At 66.3% G+C, this 13,633-nt stretch overlaps 3 protein-coding genes across 3 annotated transcripts; 1 reads left to right on the top strand and 2 right to left on the bottom strand.

The window, feature by feature from the left end:
- The first annotated feature begins 2,723 nt into the window (after nt 1-2,723).
- V1510DRAFT_228343 (major facilitator superfamily domain-containing protein) lies at nt 2,724-4,526 on the top strand. Its single transcript, XM_066930506.1, has one exon. It carries the CDS (start codon nt 2,884-2,886, stop codon nt 4,513-4,515), a length of 1,632 nt encoding a protein of 543 aa, XP_066791132.1. The 5' UTR covers nt 2,724-2,883; the 3' UTR covers nt 4,516-4,526.
- A 189-nt stretch (nt 4,527-4,715) lies between these two features.
- On the bottom strand, nt 4,716-8,450 carry V1510DRAFT_438572 (calcium-translocating P-type ATPase). The gene is made up of 3 exons (XM_066935594.1): nt 8,289-8,450; nt 7,084-8,246; nt 4,716-7,044 (listed from the first exon to the last, which is right to left on the bottom strand). Exons 1-3 carry the CDS (start codon nt 8,400-8,402, stop codon nt 5,172-5,174), a joined length of 3,150 nt encoding a protein of 1,049 aa, XP_066791133.1. The 5' UTR covers nt 8,403-8,450; the 3' UTR covers nt 4,716-5,171.
- A 3,285-nt stretch (nt 8,451-11,735) lies between these two features.
- Nucleotides 11,736-13,419, bottom strand: V1510DRAFT_410664 (uncharacterized protein). The gene is made up of 4 exons (XM_066932760.1): nt 12,883-13,419; nt 12,754-12,848; nt 12,273-12,719; nt 11,736-12,239 (listed from the first exon to the last, which is right to left on the bottom strand). Exons 1-4 carry the CDS (start codon nt 13,202-13,204, stop codon nt 11,913-11,915), a joined length of 1,191 nt encoding a protein of 396 aa, XP_066791134.1. The 5' UTR covers nt 13,205-13,419; the 3' UTR covers nt 11,736-11,912.
- Nucleotides 13,420-13,633: the final 214 nt, after the last annotated feature.

Raw genomic sequence — 13,633 nt, forward strand, 5'->3', positions numbered from 1 at the left:
GTCCCGAAGCCCAGCCACGCCCATCGCCGCCGAAACAGCGAGCGTGCCGCTAGGAACAAACAGAACTATCGCTCTCAGACTAACCGTGAGCACGAAAAGAAAGACTATGGAGCATCAGTCAGACCGCAACTCTAAAGGCGTCTTTGGTTTTAAGACATTGTATGCTGAAAGAAAATGGCGAGAATGGGCTTATATACTGTTAGGGTTTTGCAAGTTAGGGTTTCCAAGTAGCGGCCGCGGTGTTCGCCTGACGCGGTCGCACACGCGCAGAGCGCCCGTCGCGCCGCGCGCTCGACGAGGCGTGCGAGGCAGAGCACTGCCACTCCGTTGCGGCGCGCCGTTGGTCAGTCGTCTACCGACGCTGGCCGCCGCTGCCGGCAGCTTTGCGGGCTGTCTGGTCGTTTCGTTGCTGCGGCTGATCGCGGCTGATCGCAATGTTTGGTAGAACGTATATGCTTGATCCGCATGTTTGATAGGATCTCCTCCCCGCCCTGCTCTGTGTGACTGTCTACCACTGCCATGACCGTCTACGACCTGCACCTAGCATCTGCGACGGCTGGGCGCGGCCGGCTCGTGAGCGCGCGCCAGATCAGCCGTCTATGCCACACGGCCAGCAGCCTCTGAGTACCCGCCGGCGGCCCGCCGGCCGTGCCGCCACACCTCTATCGATGGCGCAGCCGCCAATCCGGCAGACACGGCAGCGGGCGTGCATACGAGCCGCACACTCTTGTTCGTCTGTGTGGACCCCTACACGAATAGCCAAGGACCCGCGGACAAGCCGTCGTCGCCACGAGCCAAGACCGGTGCCGATAAGCCGCGGCCAAGCCGGACTGGGCGTGCCGCGGTAAACGACCTCATGCCCAAGCTGGGTTCCAGCAGCCCGAGACCGTCAAGCAGCTCCAGCAGCGACATGGCTGGCCACATCAGCCACAGCCGCGACACGGCGGCAGAGTCCGGCCGGCGGATCAGTGACCGGGTGCAGAAAATCGCAGCCTGACTCTGTAAACTAGGGCAGCCGGATTGATCGGCGGGCGGATTCGGCCCGCGGCTTTGCCACACTCGCCAGCAGATCTGGTGTCCGGTGGCTGCATTCCCAGAACGGTCGCGCCACGGGCTACGGGCCTCCGCGGAAACAGTGCGGTCGGCTAATATCCGCCCAGCCGTTGGCTTCGGGTACGCTGGAAATTACCTGCAGCGACCAGCCTGCCAGGTTTCGCGTCGGCTGGTGCGGTCGGGTGGTCCGGACCGTGCTGCACGGCTACTTCCGTCGTCTCGGCAGACGCGCAACCACTGCCGGCGCGCAGCACTCGACCGGCCACCCCGTACGGCTCCGGTCCCGTCCGGGGCTGCTGCAGTGTGTCCGCCGGCCCCGCACCACGCAGTGGCAAAGACGTCGGCGCTGTCAGAGGCTGCGTCGGTCGCGAAGCGCACGACGGGCGACTGCATCTGCACGCGTCTGAGGATGACAGCAACGTCTGACACAGATAGGACGCAGTGTATACGCGATAAGCACCTCGATGCGTACGCGCGCCAAGACGGTCACTATCGCCGGCAATAGGCCGGAACGGCTTCTGCAGATGATGGGCATCGAACATTTGGGGATCGATTTAGGGTTCAGGGGTAGTCCTTATCTTATCGGCGCCGCGCCCGGGGCAGCAGCACGGAGGCCGGGCTGGCCGCCCAGACGGAATGGCCGACGCCACGACGGGTAGCCCGTACGGCGCGTCGCGCGGGCCTCCAGCCACTGGCCTGTGCGCCGCCGCCGCCACCGCGCTCGCGAGCGCGGCTCGCGAGCACATCGCCGGGCGAGCGGCCAGGCCGGCGAAGGCCGACGGACGCGACCGCGCGGGCCCCGCCGTCCAGCAGCCGCGAGCAGTGTTCTATCGTCGACGAGTCGCCGGAACCTTGTCTGAGATAGACTGCGCGCACTAGCGACAGCCAGGGCTCAGCCAAGCACGCCACACACGTACAGGCTGCAGACTAGATGGCGCAACCTTGGCACGGAGCACCGTGATAGTACGCGCGGCGATCTCCCGGCACGCTCATTGGCGGGCGCCCATGCGGGGCCCACGCGTGCCTGCCCGGCCGTGGCTCCGGCGCGGCCATGCGCAGCCGCGAGTGCCAGGTCATGCGGCGCACGCTGCGGCGGCCGTAGACAATGTCTCGGGCGCGCGCAGCACCGACGCATGCGGCGCGCGGCAGTCTACGCCTGAAACAGCCGGGCTCGTGTTCCGAAGAAACCGCCTCACCAGACAAGCTCGCGAAGCCGGCGCGGCAGGGCTGGGCCCATGCCCAGCCCTGGGCAGCCTTCCGGGGTCTTTCGGCAGCCTTCCGGCAGCGCGGCGCGGCCGGCCCCAGCGCTGTTCCCGTGCACGACGATCCCCGCAGCCAACGTGGCCGTGCGCTGTGCGATAACAGCCAGCCGCTCGGCCTCTATCGGACGTGCTATCGCAATTGTGTGGCCATTCCGCGCGACTGTGCGCAAGTGCCTCCGCCGCCGCCGCAGGAAGCGCATATACGCTTAAAATTAACCTCCACCAGCGAAGCCCGCAAGACCCGCTAGCCGCCGCTTGGCCTAGTGTCTTGGCACGTCCTCTGCGCTAGCGAAAGAATAGACGGACGCGTCTCGATACTGGCATATTCGACGAAACCTGGCCTCGGGTCGCCTAGTTCAGACCCGAGACTTACAGATGATAGCGGCGCACATGTGCACCGGCAGAAAACGTCGAGCGTGTCGACGGACAGCCGGGGTCTAGCTCGTGCTTGCGTCACCGCAGGCGATAAGACCGTACATGCCTTGGCGACGCCCGAGTCCGAGCGGGCCGGCGTATAAAAGCCGGAGCGGTCGGCACTGGCTGATCAGCAACTCTCAGACCGACAGCCATGGGATCGTCCACAGAGAAGGTTAACGAGGCCGTGAACGTGGTCGCTCTTGACGATGAGTCTCAGCGCATGCCTGAGCTCGTCAAGGAGAACATCTTCAAAGATGACCCGAACTACAAGCCTTCCAAGATGCTGAAGTTCATGGGCAACTTCTGGGACTCGTTCACCAAGCCGCCGAACGAGCGCCGGTACCTGATGAAGCTCGACGCGTTTGTGCTGTCGTACGCTCTGCTGTCGTACGGTCTCAAGTCGATGGACGTCAACAACATCAGTAACGCGTACGTTTCGGGCATGAAGGAGGACCTTGGGCTGTACGGCAACGAGCGTAACCTGTTCAACACCTTCTTCAACCTGGGCTACCTGGTCGGCTCGACGCCGTCGCAGGTGATCATCAACCGGGTGCGGCCGTCGATCTGGATCCCGACGTGCGAGGTTGTGTGGTCGATTGTGGTGATGTGTATTGCGGCGGCCAAGAACGCGAAGACGATCTACGGTCTGCGGTTCGTGCTTGGTCTGTTTGAGTCGGTGTCGTACCCGGGTTTCGCCTACATTCTCGGCTGTTGGTACGGCCCGGACGAGCTGGCCAAGCGCATGGGCGTGTACGATCTGGCGGGTTACGCGGCCAACATGTTTGCGGGCTACATCCAGGCCGGTATCTACGCCGGCCTGAACGGCGCGCACGGCATCGCCGGTTGGCGGTGGATGTTCATCATCGACGGCTGCATCGGTTTCCCTGTGGCCATCCTCGGCTATATCTCGATCCCCGACTTCCCGAACAACACGCGCGCAATCTGGCTGACGCAGGAGGACCGCGCAACAGGCCTGCTCCGCATGAAGGCGTTCGGCAAGAAGCAGCCCAGGAAGCTGACGTTCAAGCGCTTCTTCGACATCTTCTTCCGGTCGTGGCGCCCGTGGCCGTTCATGATCTCGTACGTGACGCTGTGGATTTCGGGCACGTCGTCGTACTTCAACCTGTGGCTGAAGGCCGTGGGCTACACCACAGTGCAGGTCAACATCATCCCGACCGGTGGCTACGCGGTCGGCATCTTCACTGGTTTCTGGATGGCCAACCTGTCGGACCGGTTCCAGAAGCGTTGGCCCTTCCTGATGACGGCCACGGCGACGCGTTTCCTGGGCTCGCTGCTGCTGTCGATCTGGTACGTGCCCAAGGGCGTCATCTTCTTCGCCAACTTGTGTTCGTACATGTCCGAGCCGGTGTGGTCCCTGCTCATTACGTGGGCGTCGGAGGAGTTCCAGGACGACGCCGAGCTGCGCGGCCTGCTGTGTGCGGTCGGCAACTCGGTCGGCGCCTCGTTCTCGATGTGGCTGCCGCTGATCATCTTCCCGTCGTACGACGCGCCGCACTACAAGTACGGTTACATTGTCACGGCCTGTCTGGACGTGGTCGACTTCTTTGCGCTGCTGGCGTTCTACTACCTGGCCAAGCGCGAGCGCGCCAAGCGCAACGTGGTCATCAACGCCTACGGCTACGCGGTCGACCGCGACGAGTACATGGCGTACCTGGAGGAGGTCAAGGACCGCGAGAACCAGGGCGTGGTTGAGGTTGCGAAGGACAACGTCCAGGTCGACGTGGTCTCGGTTGACAGCGAGGAGAAAAAGGCGGCCAAGTAGACCGGCAGTTGTTTTAGTTAATCAAGTTTTTCGCATCATGTCTTTGCTGTGGCGGCGGCGACTCGGCGGCGGATGGGTGTCACGTGTCGTACAGTATGCGGCTCGCGCAGTGCGCCGGCCCGCCGGTGGCTCTCGCGGCCGAGTCGTCGTCCGAGTCGTCGTCCGAGTCGTCGTCCGAGTCGTCGGAGATCGGCCTTCTCATCGGACATGAGCCAGCTCGAACGCGTCGCCTGCGTCACCTAACCCGAAGCCACTCTATTTGTATGCTTGAATGCTGATAAACCGCATTCGGCACGCGCGTCGCGCTAATGCGCGCCAGCCGTGTCTGGCAAAGCGCGCTGCACGGCCAAACGCACCTGCCTCGCCCCGTGCGTCGCGCCAGGGGAGAGCGCACGGTTGCCCCGGCAACCGCGTTCGCCTCCCGCCCCCGTTCGGTCGTAGTCTATTGGCAGTCCAGGGGAGTCAGCCGCGCAGCCGTCCCACGGCCGCGGGCCGCACTGCCCCGTCCAAAAATAGCGCGCCGCACGCGCTGCGGCTCAGTAAGTACCCATTAGATATTATCCAGATATCATATATACACAAAATGATAGCCAGTCATGTAAGATCCCAAACAAAACACGAAATCAAATAACGCCTAAAGCGACCGTCGGTCGAGTCTATATCTTGGGCGACACCTGCTCCGGCATCTCGCCGTCGGCCACCGCCTCCTCGTCGTCCTCGGAGTTCTTCTTGTCCTTGCGCCAGAACAGGAACACCTTGCGGAACACGTACGCACAGCCGCTGGCCAGCGTCGACAGCGCGCGCACAAGCATGTTGTACAGCCGCGTCGGGAAGATGCGCACGCAGAACGCGTCCGGAATGCAGCGCACAAGCATGCCCAGCGGCACGCACAGGGCGCCGGCCACCACGGCCACAGCCCACTCGGCGCCGTTCGAGCGCACGATGGAGAACGCGTCGCCGCCGACAAACATGATGAGGATCTGGCCACCGCACATGACGGCCGCGATCATGATGAAGAAGGGGTTGCTGCGCACGCCCTCGAAGATGTTGAGCTTGTTGTCCAGCCGGCGGTTGTTGAACATGTTGAAGAACTGCATCCACACAAAGGTGTTGAAGACCATGGCATCCAGCTGGGTCAGCTCGTGCGTGGTGGTGTAGCCCCAGATGCGGGTGCCCGCAAAGTGCAGGACCAGGGTGACGACGAGCTGGTAGATGGCCTGGAAGATGATCATCTTCCACATGGTCACCGAGATCAGGCCGTCGGACTTGCGCGCGGGCTTGCGGTTGAGGATCGAGCGCGTCGGCGGGTCGGTGGCCAGCGCGAGCGCGGCGAAGGTGTCCATGATCAGGTTGACCCAGAGCAGCTGGACCGCGGTCAGGACCGAGTCGCCGTCGGCCGAGGCCACGGCCGAGATGAAGGTCAGGAACACGGCCGTGATGTTGACCGTCAGCTGGAACTGCAGGAACTTGCGGACCGCGTCGTTGACGGCGCGGCCCCACATCATGGCCTTGACGATCGACGAGAAGTTGTCGTCCATGAGGATGATGTCCGAGGCCTCCTTGGCGACCTCGGTGCCGGCGATGCCCATCGAGAAGCCGACGTCGGCCATGGTCAGCGCGGGCGCGTCGTTGGTGCCGTCGCCGGTCACGGCCACGGTCTCGCCCATCTTCTTGAGCCGCTGCACGAGCAGCCGCTTGTCCTGGGGGCTGGACCGCGCCAGGACCTGCAGCTTGGGGATGATCCGGTCGCGCTCGGCCGGGTCCATCTTGCGGAACTCGGGGCCCTCCATGGCCACGCCCACGGCCGGGTCGAAGATGCCGCACTCGGTGGCGATCGCGCGCGCGGTCACGATGTTGTCGCCGGTGACCATGCGCACGACGACGCCGGCCATCTGGCAGTCCTTGACGGCGCCGGGCACCTCGGGCCGCAGCGGGTCCATGATGCCCACGAGCGCCAGCCACGTCATGCTGCGGAACACGTCCTCGAACACGGCCTGGGACGGGTCGTCCTCGGCCGTGCGCACGCCCTGCGGCGGCCACTGCGCAAAGTCCCGGTAGACCAGGCCGATCGTGCGCAGCGACTGCTCGGCGTACGCCGTGATGAGCTCGTTCATCTCGGCCAGCTTGGCCGGCGACGCGGGCTCGGTCGCGATGCCCTTCTCGAGCGACGCCGTGTCCACGAACGCGGCCGCCCGCGCGAGCAGGATCTCGGACGCGCCCTTGACATAGAGCCGGTAGCCGGTCGTGGTCTGGGCGACGGCGCCCATGCACTTGACGGCCGAGTCGAACGGGAACAGCTGGACCACGTTCGCGTTCGACCGCTCCGAGTCCAGCGCGCCCATGCCGAGGTGCGACCGCGCGAAGCCCAGCAGCGCGGTCTCGGTCTTGGACCCCACAAAGACCTCGGCCGACGTCGCGTCCTCGAACGCGGTCGAGTTGATGTAGATCGACTGCAGCAGCGCGTCCTTGAGGCTCGGCGTCAGGTGCCGGTTGACCTCCTGGATGCGCACGCGGTCCGTCTTGGCCGCGCTGCGCACCGGCTTCATCTCGAAGCTCTGCGTCGTCGACCGCTTCTCGACCTTGGGCGGCGGCGCGTCCTCGTCCAGCGCCGGCGCGAACCGGCTCGAGAAGTGCACGCCGCCGACGGAGCCCTCGACGACGCTCATCTTGTTCTGCGTCAGCGTGCCCGTCTTGTCCGAGCACACCGTGGACGCGTTGCCCATGGTCTCGCACGACTTGAGCACGCGCACCAGGTTGTTGTCCTTGAGCATGCGCGTGGTCGCGAACGCCAGCGCCAGCGTCACGGCCAGCGGCAGGCCCTCGGGCACCGCCACGACGATCAGCGTGATGGACGTGATCAGGATCTGCATGAACGACTGGCCCTTCTGGGACGCGGTGTCGTGGTTGCCGGGCAGCCCCGCCAGGAACTTGATGAGCAGGACCAGGAAGAGCAGGCCGGACGACGTGCTGCCGAGCTTGGTGATCATCTCGGCGATCACCGTCAGCTTGTTCTGCAGCGGCGTGCCCTCGTTGTCCGAGTCGTCGCGCAGGTCCATCATGGTCTTGCCGTGGGCCGAGTTCGGCCCCACGGCCGTGACCAGGAACTTGCCGAAGCCCTCGAGCACCTTCGAGCCCGAGATGATGAACGGGTCCAGCTTGGCGATGGCCTTGGACGAGATGCCCTGCTGGTCGACCGCCGCCAGCGCGTCCGCGATGGGCGTCTTCTTGAGCGCGTCGCTCTCGCCGGTCGCGGCCGACTCGTCGCACTTGACCTTGTGGCCCTCGAGGAAGATGCCGTCGGCGGGGAGCATGTCGCCGGGCTCGAGGATCATGATGTCGCCGACGAGGATGTCGTACACCGACACGTAGCTCGTCTTGGCCGAGCGGACGACCTTGACCTGGCGGTCCTCCTTCTTCTTGTTGAGCTTGGCGAACTGGAGCTCCTTCTGCCAGTCGTTGAGGCCGGTGACGACGACGACGATGGCGACGGCGGCCAGGATGGCCACGCCCTCGATCCAGTCGACCTTGGGGATGGGGTTGCCCTCGCGGTCGTAGTCGGTGGGCGTGCCGAAGGTCTGGTAGAGGCCGAGGGCGAGCGAGATCACGGCCGCGATCGACAGCAGGATGAGCGTCTTGTCGGCCAGCGCCTCGAGCATGAGCCGCCAGAGCGACTTGGTGGCCTTGTCGGGGATGACGTTGCGGTCAAAGATGCGGATGCGGTCCTCGAACGGCTTGCCGGAGCCGCCAGACGCGAACGAGTTGGCGCCGATGACGGTCTCGTCCAGCGACAGGCCGGTCTCCACGTCGGTGCGCAGCGCGGCCTCGAGCTTGCCGATGCCGCCGTACAGGTGGATGGCCACGAGGCCCTCGGAGCCGGTGAGGTGCATCAGCTGCGACGGCGAGAGGTCGAACGGGTTGTCGCCGAGGTCGGTCTCGGTCGGCGACGACAGCAGCGCGTGCTGTGACGACGCATTGGTGCCCGAGTCGGACACGAACGAGCGCGTCGAGGCGCCGCTGGTCGCGCTCGGCGGCGACAGCGGCGACGCGATCGACAGCAGCGCGCCGTCGTCCTTGCCGCCGACGTGGAGCCGGTTGCCGTCGACGGCGCCCGCCGGCGGCACGTTCTCGGCGCCGGCGGCGGCCGGGGCCGCCTCGAGCGACGTCTGGATGGTGATTTCTGGAAGGTCGCGCACCATGGTTTCTCAGGCGGTCGTCGTTCTGCTCAGAAACTGCGATAGCCCGCGAATATAACGTCTGCGCAGCCTCGGCGTATCTGAGGTGAAAGTGCGCAGGTGCGAACAATGCGGGCGTGATGCACTAGGGCCTTGGTAGCGCCGAAAGATCGTCGAGAGATTTGGCCGGCCAAGCTCCGCCACTGCAGAATGCCTATCGTGCCTGCCTACGGTAAATTGCCCCTCGTCGTCTGGATAGCTTCTTGAAACGAGCTGGAGGTGAGCTGCGCTGCCGGGCTATTGATCAGGACATGCACGTAGATTTTAACATCCGTGATCTATACCCTGGCCGGCTAGCGTGCTGCATATGCATGCAGTGCCCACACATTAAGGTTGCGAACTCTAAGCTTCGTGTTGCACAGCCCCAATGTTCTGGGGGGCGATGGGTGCGCATGATCGGCAAATTTGCACCGGTGCGGCTCGCCTGGGCGAAGCTGGCCGCAGCCGCCGCAGCCAAGCGGCTGGGCTGGCACGCGACGCGGCGCGGCCGGGGCGAAGCCCACGCGTGACGAACGCCGATCGGGCGACCCAGTCGCCTGCTAGCGCCGATGGCCGGGCACCCGGTGCCTCGACGGCTGCGTCTGCGGCGCCGAGACAGCCCGATCGGGCATGCGAAGGTGGTGGCCCCGAAGGAGCGGGAAGGGTGCCGTTTTTTGACAGTGCGGAAACGCTTTCGGCGTGCTGGCCACGCTTGCGCACGCGTGCATTAGGGAGCGGGCTGTGCTAGTAGCGCGGCGGGAGCCGCGCGGCGCGACGGTTGGGGCAGAGACGCCGCGCGGCGTGACTGCACTGCCCCGTGCTGACTCAGGCCCGCCGGATGCTGACTGTCGGGCCCCAGTGGCTGTCGGGCCCGACTGACTGCCGGGCCCTAGCCGCCGCACGCCGGCTGATCGCGCGCGTCCGATCGCCGCCTGTGCTATCTGCAGCCAATGCCGGCGCCGCGCTCGTGGCGCTTGTGGGCCGGAGCCCCGTGCCTGGCGCATGCGCCGGGTGCGGCCGTGGCCAGCGGACGCCGCCCGACGCTGGCCGAGGCGCCGGCCGAGGCGCCTGCCGCCCGGGTGGGACTGCGGTTGCGCAATTTCGCCCCCGGCTCGGCGCACTGCCCGGCCCAGCCGCCGAGCGTCGGCGCCCGGGCCGCCGGCGATTGCGGCGATTGCCGCGCCGCAGAACAGGCACGCGCCCAGCCGCCGAGGGCTGCGCCAAGGTGCTGCGCCTCGCCGTTGACAGGCAGGATTAGGCTAATGTACATGGAACAGCCCGGTGCGGCTGCGCTGGCAAGCCCCGGAAGCGGCTGCGTCCGTGCGGCCGCGCCGCACGCCGTGCGGCTCACCGCCGCGTCCCGTGCGGCGGGCACGCGCCTCGCTGCGCCTCGCCGCCTCACCGCTGCGCCCGCGTCAGCAGCGTCGCCACCTCGTCCACGCCGTGCCGCGCCAGGAACCCGGCGTTCAGGTCGTCCGTCACCACCACGCCCGCCAGCATGCTCTCCACGCGCCGCTGCTCGGCCTCCTTGGCCTGCTCGCGCACGCTGCCGTCGTCGCTCGCGCCTGCGCCACTGTCCCCAAACACGCCACGCTGCAGCACGTACTTGCCACCGCCGCCCACGCCCACGGTCACGTTCTTGACGTGCCCGATCTTGAGCTCCACCGCGTCCTCGTACGTCGACACAAACGACTGCGCCAGCGCCCGCAGGCTGTCGGCGCTCGCGCTGCCGGCCGTCAGCACCGCGTTCGCGTTCGCGTCCGCCAGGTGCACCGCCGACACGTGTTCCGACAGCTGGCTCTCGAACCTGCTCTCGATGGCCGATTTCGACATCTGTCGTCAGCGCCGCCGCCATCCATCGCCGCGCGGCGCCTGCGCGGCCGGCCGCGTGAGCCCGGCCGCGCCGCGGGCCGTCGCGGGCCGCAGCGCCCGAGCTTACCTGGTTGCACTGCCTGCTCTTGTCGGACTTGGGCGGAGGATCGGGAAACTGACGTAGTCTGTAAATAAGCCCCGACGCCAGGCACCTGACCACGCCGCACGCTCCCAGGCCACGCCGCGCGGCCACGCTGCTGCGGCGGCCACGCCCGGCAGTGCTGGCCAGGCCCTACGACGGCGGCCGCGGCCGCGGTTGGGTTCACGCGACCGTGCGGCGCGGGTGGCGAGTGCGCCTGACGCCCCCTCCCGCCCCGCCCAGAGCCTCCGCTCCAGACGTGCTGCGGTGCCGCACTCGCCACCAGGCCGCCGGCTCACCACCAGGCCGCGCCCACCGGCTGGCGCCCACCGCCTACAGGCTGGCGCAGGCAGCCCCGCCCCAACGTCGCCCCAGCGCCACAGCGCCCGCCGGGCGCGGCGGGCGTCGCAGCCGGTAGCCGCAGGCGCGACCCCTCGCGGTGAACCACACGTCAGGCGGCAGGCAGCCGCCGCACCGCCGCGTCTGGGCACCGGGATCGCCCGCCGGGCGGGCAAACCGAGCCGAGCGCGTGCGCGACGGGTATCTGGCGCCGCACCCGGAACTCATCTGATGCGGGATCGCACGGCTAAGCCACAAACGGCACGCAGCGCGGCACTTGCGCTGGCAACTTCCGACGCTCTCGGCCTTTATATATTGCGGGCTCAAATCCAGGAGCTCCAACACGATCGCTCCTGCAAAACACACAGCATGGGCCTTTCCTACGACCGGGTGATGAGCGAGAGCACGCTGCGCGCGGCGAAAATGAACATCAAGGGCTGCGTGGAGGACAATGGGCGCATCAGCGGCGCGGACAGACAGCCGACGAAGACGCAGGTGCCGGCGCCGGCCACGCTCGAGCGCCGGCGGGACCGGTGCGGCAGCCGCGAGACCGAGGAGCCGCTGTCCAAGGAGCGCGCGGACGAGCTGTACCTGGAGCGGATGGAGGAGGAGTACGCCAAGCGCGAGGGCGGGTGCTGAGCGCCCGAAAAGTCCGCAGGCGGACAGTAATGCACGGCCAGCCGCGCCCAGCGGCACCTAATACACGGCCGGCGGCCGCCGTCGGTCTGATATGAAAATTTATTGAACGTAGACGGCTCTGCGTCGCGCATGCGTCCGGGCCGGCATCCCGTAGACGGGCCCGAGACAAAGAACAAGAAGAGAATGGAAAGAGTCTATCGTTTTGGCGGCCCGCATGCCCGATCGCGTCCCCGTGTGATATGCTCGGTGTCGGGCGCCTAGGCGACGACGAGGTCGTAGAACACAAAGGCCTCGTACTCGGTGTCGACGATGGTGCTGTACTCCTGCAGGCCGGTGTCGTCCTGCACGATCTTGCCCTTCTTGTCCTTGGCAAAGGCGGCGCCGCCGAGGTAGCCGTACTTGGCGACGAGGAGGTCCTTGGTCTTGGCCAGCGCCGACGGCGCCGGCTTGATGAGGACGGCGAGGAAGTCCGGCGGGAGGCCGTACCGCAGCACGCTCTCGACAAAGACTCTTATGCTCCGCAGGTGGATCCACGCCTGGAACGCGTCGCTGTACGACGTGCGCGCGAGGCGGACGACTTCGCCCTGGGGTCAGCCCGGCCGCCGCGACGTACTCACCCACAGCCGGCGCTCGGACTCGGCCGCGCGCTCCTGCTCCTTCTTGAGGTCCTCGATCGCGCCCTCGGACCACTTGAAGTCGCGCGGCATCAGCTTGGCCTCGCGGCACTTCTGGAGGAACTCGGGCACGGTCTTCTTGAAGAGCGTGACGCTGTAGAGCGTGAACTCGTCGTCCTCGGCGACGACGCCCGCGCTGCGCGGCACGACCATGGCGACCATGGTCTCGTACTCCTTGATGAACGTCTTGGTGAGCGCGCGGGGGACCGCGATGAGCACCGTCTCGAGGTACTCGCTGCCGAGCACGAAATTCGACGCCTTGACCACGTCGTGCAGCGACCGCGTCGACAGGTTGCCCGTCTGCTTGCGCTCCACCGCCGCCAGGTTGCTCTTGGCCAGCACGTAGTTTGTGTACGACGTCTTGAGGTCGTTGTCCAGCGCAAACACTTCCTGGCCGTCAGCCCGCCCGCGCCGACCCACTCACCTTCGACAGCGTGTCAATCAGCTCCGCAATCGGCTTGTCCACGCGGTACTTGGCATTGTTCCACTGGAACGACTTCAGGTACGTCTCCACGGGCTCTGCGCCGTCAGCCCCGCCGCCGCCGCCACTTACTGTCCAGCACGGACTTGGCCGCCGCAACCTGCGCCGGCTCGCCCTCGTAGATGTTCTTCAGGATGTCCGCCGTCCGCGCGACGACGCCCTCAAACTGCCCGTCCATCTTGGTAATCTCCTCGCTCTGCTGCACCAGCTGGTCCAGCGTGCCAATCTTGAAGTGCGGCACCAGCAGCTGCGAGACGTCGTCCGCCGGCAGCTGCATCGTCGCCGCCAGGTCCTTGGTCAGCGTCAGCTCCGGCACCCCGCCCGACGGCGCCACCGACGACGGCAGCGACACCACAAAGTACGGCGTGCCGTTCGGCTGCTGTGCGTAGGCCATCTCGTTCGACTGCTCGGGTTATCGATAGAGCGTCACAGTACAGATACCGCCGCAATTCTACTTGCGCGCGAAATCCAATCTGCTGCTTTCCGGAAATCTGCTCTCCGCGGGATGAGCAACGTTTCTTTTCAATTGAAAGAAAGATTGCTACGAGGTCGACGTCCGGCCGGTTGTCGAAAAAATTCTGGATTGACAAAGGCTGGTTGGTGGTTTTTCTTAATTTACGACCATACAATTTCGGGCCTTTGCCTGAATCTGCCCAAGAATGGGTGGGTTGGGTGGATGTAAGTCCACGTTGGCCGCTCCACCGGCGGCCCACACTGGCTCCCCTCCTACGCCGCCGGCGAACGCCGGGACTGGCCTGGACTGCTGGCCCCGGCCGGCCGCGTCGCCCCGGCCGCGCCGTCCCGGCTCCTGCTGGCCCCCGGG

Source organism: Dipodascopsis tothii (genome assembly GCF_038497935.1).
Source record: "Dipodascopsis tothii strain CBS 759.85 unplaced genomic scaffold V1510scaffold_3, whole genome shotgun sequence".
Lineage (NCBI taxonomy): Eukaryota > Fungi > Ascomycota > Lipomycetes > Lipomycetales > Lipomycetaceae > Neoaidaea > Neoaidaea tothii.

Bases quoted from the DNA above. Each gene is read 5' to 3' on its own strand.
- V1510DRAFT_228343 (XM_066930506.1), top strand. From the start codon at position 2,884: ATGGGATCGTCCACAGAGAAGGTTAACGAGGCCGTGAACGTGGTCGCT.
- V1510DRAFT_438572 (XM_066935594.1), bottom strand. From the start codon at position 8,402: ATGCACCTCACCGGCTCCGAGGGCCTCGTGGCCATCCACCTGTACGGC. The intron at 8,247-8,288 runs GTCATCGGCGCC...GGCTCCGGCAAG, and splicing joins GCCTGTCGCTGGACGAGACC to CCGTTCGAGGACCGCATCCG. The intron at 7,045-7,083 runs GTCGACGACGCA...GCCGGTGCGCAG, and splicing joins CCGCCCAAGGTCGAGAAGCG to CGCGGCCAAGACGGACCGCG.
- V1510DRAFT_410664 (XM_066932760.1), bottom strand. From the start codon at position 13,204: ATGGCCTACGCACAGCAGCCGAACGGCACGCCGTACTTTGTGGTGTCG. The intron at 12,849-12,882 runs GTAAGTGGCGGC...CTGACGGCGCAG, and splicing joins GGCCAAGTCCGTGCTGGACA to AGCCCGTGGAGACGTACCTG. The intron at 12,240-12,272 runs GTGAGTACGTCG...GGCTGACCCCAG, and splicing joins AGTCCGAGCGCCGGCTGTGG to GGCGAAGTCGTCCGCCTCGC.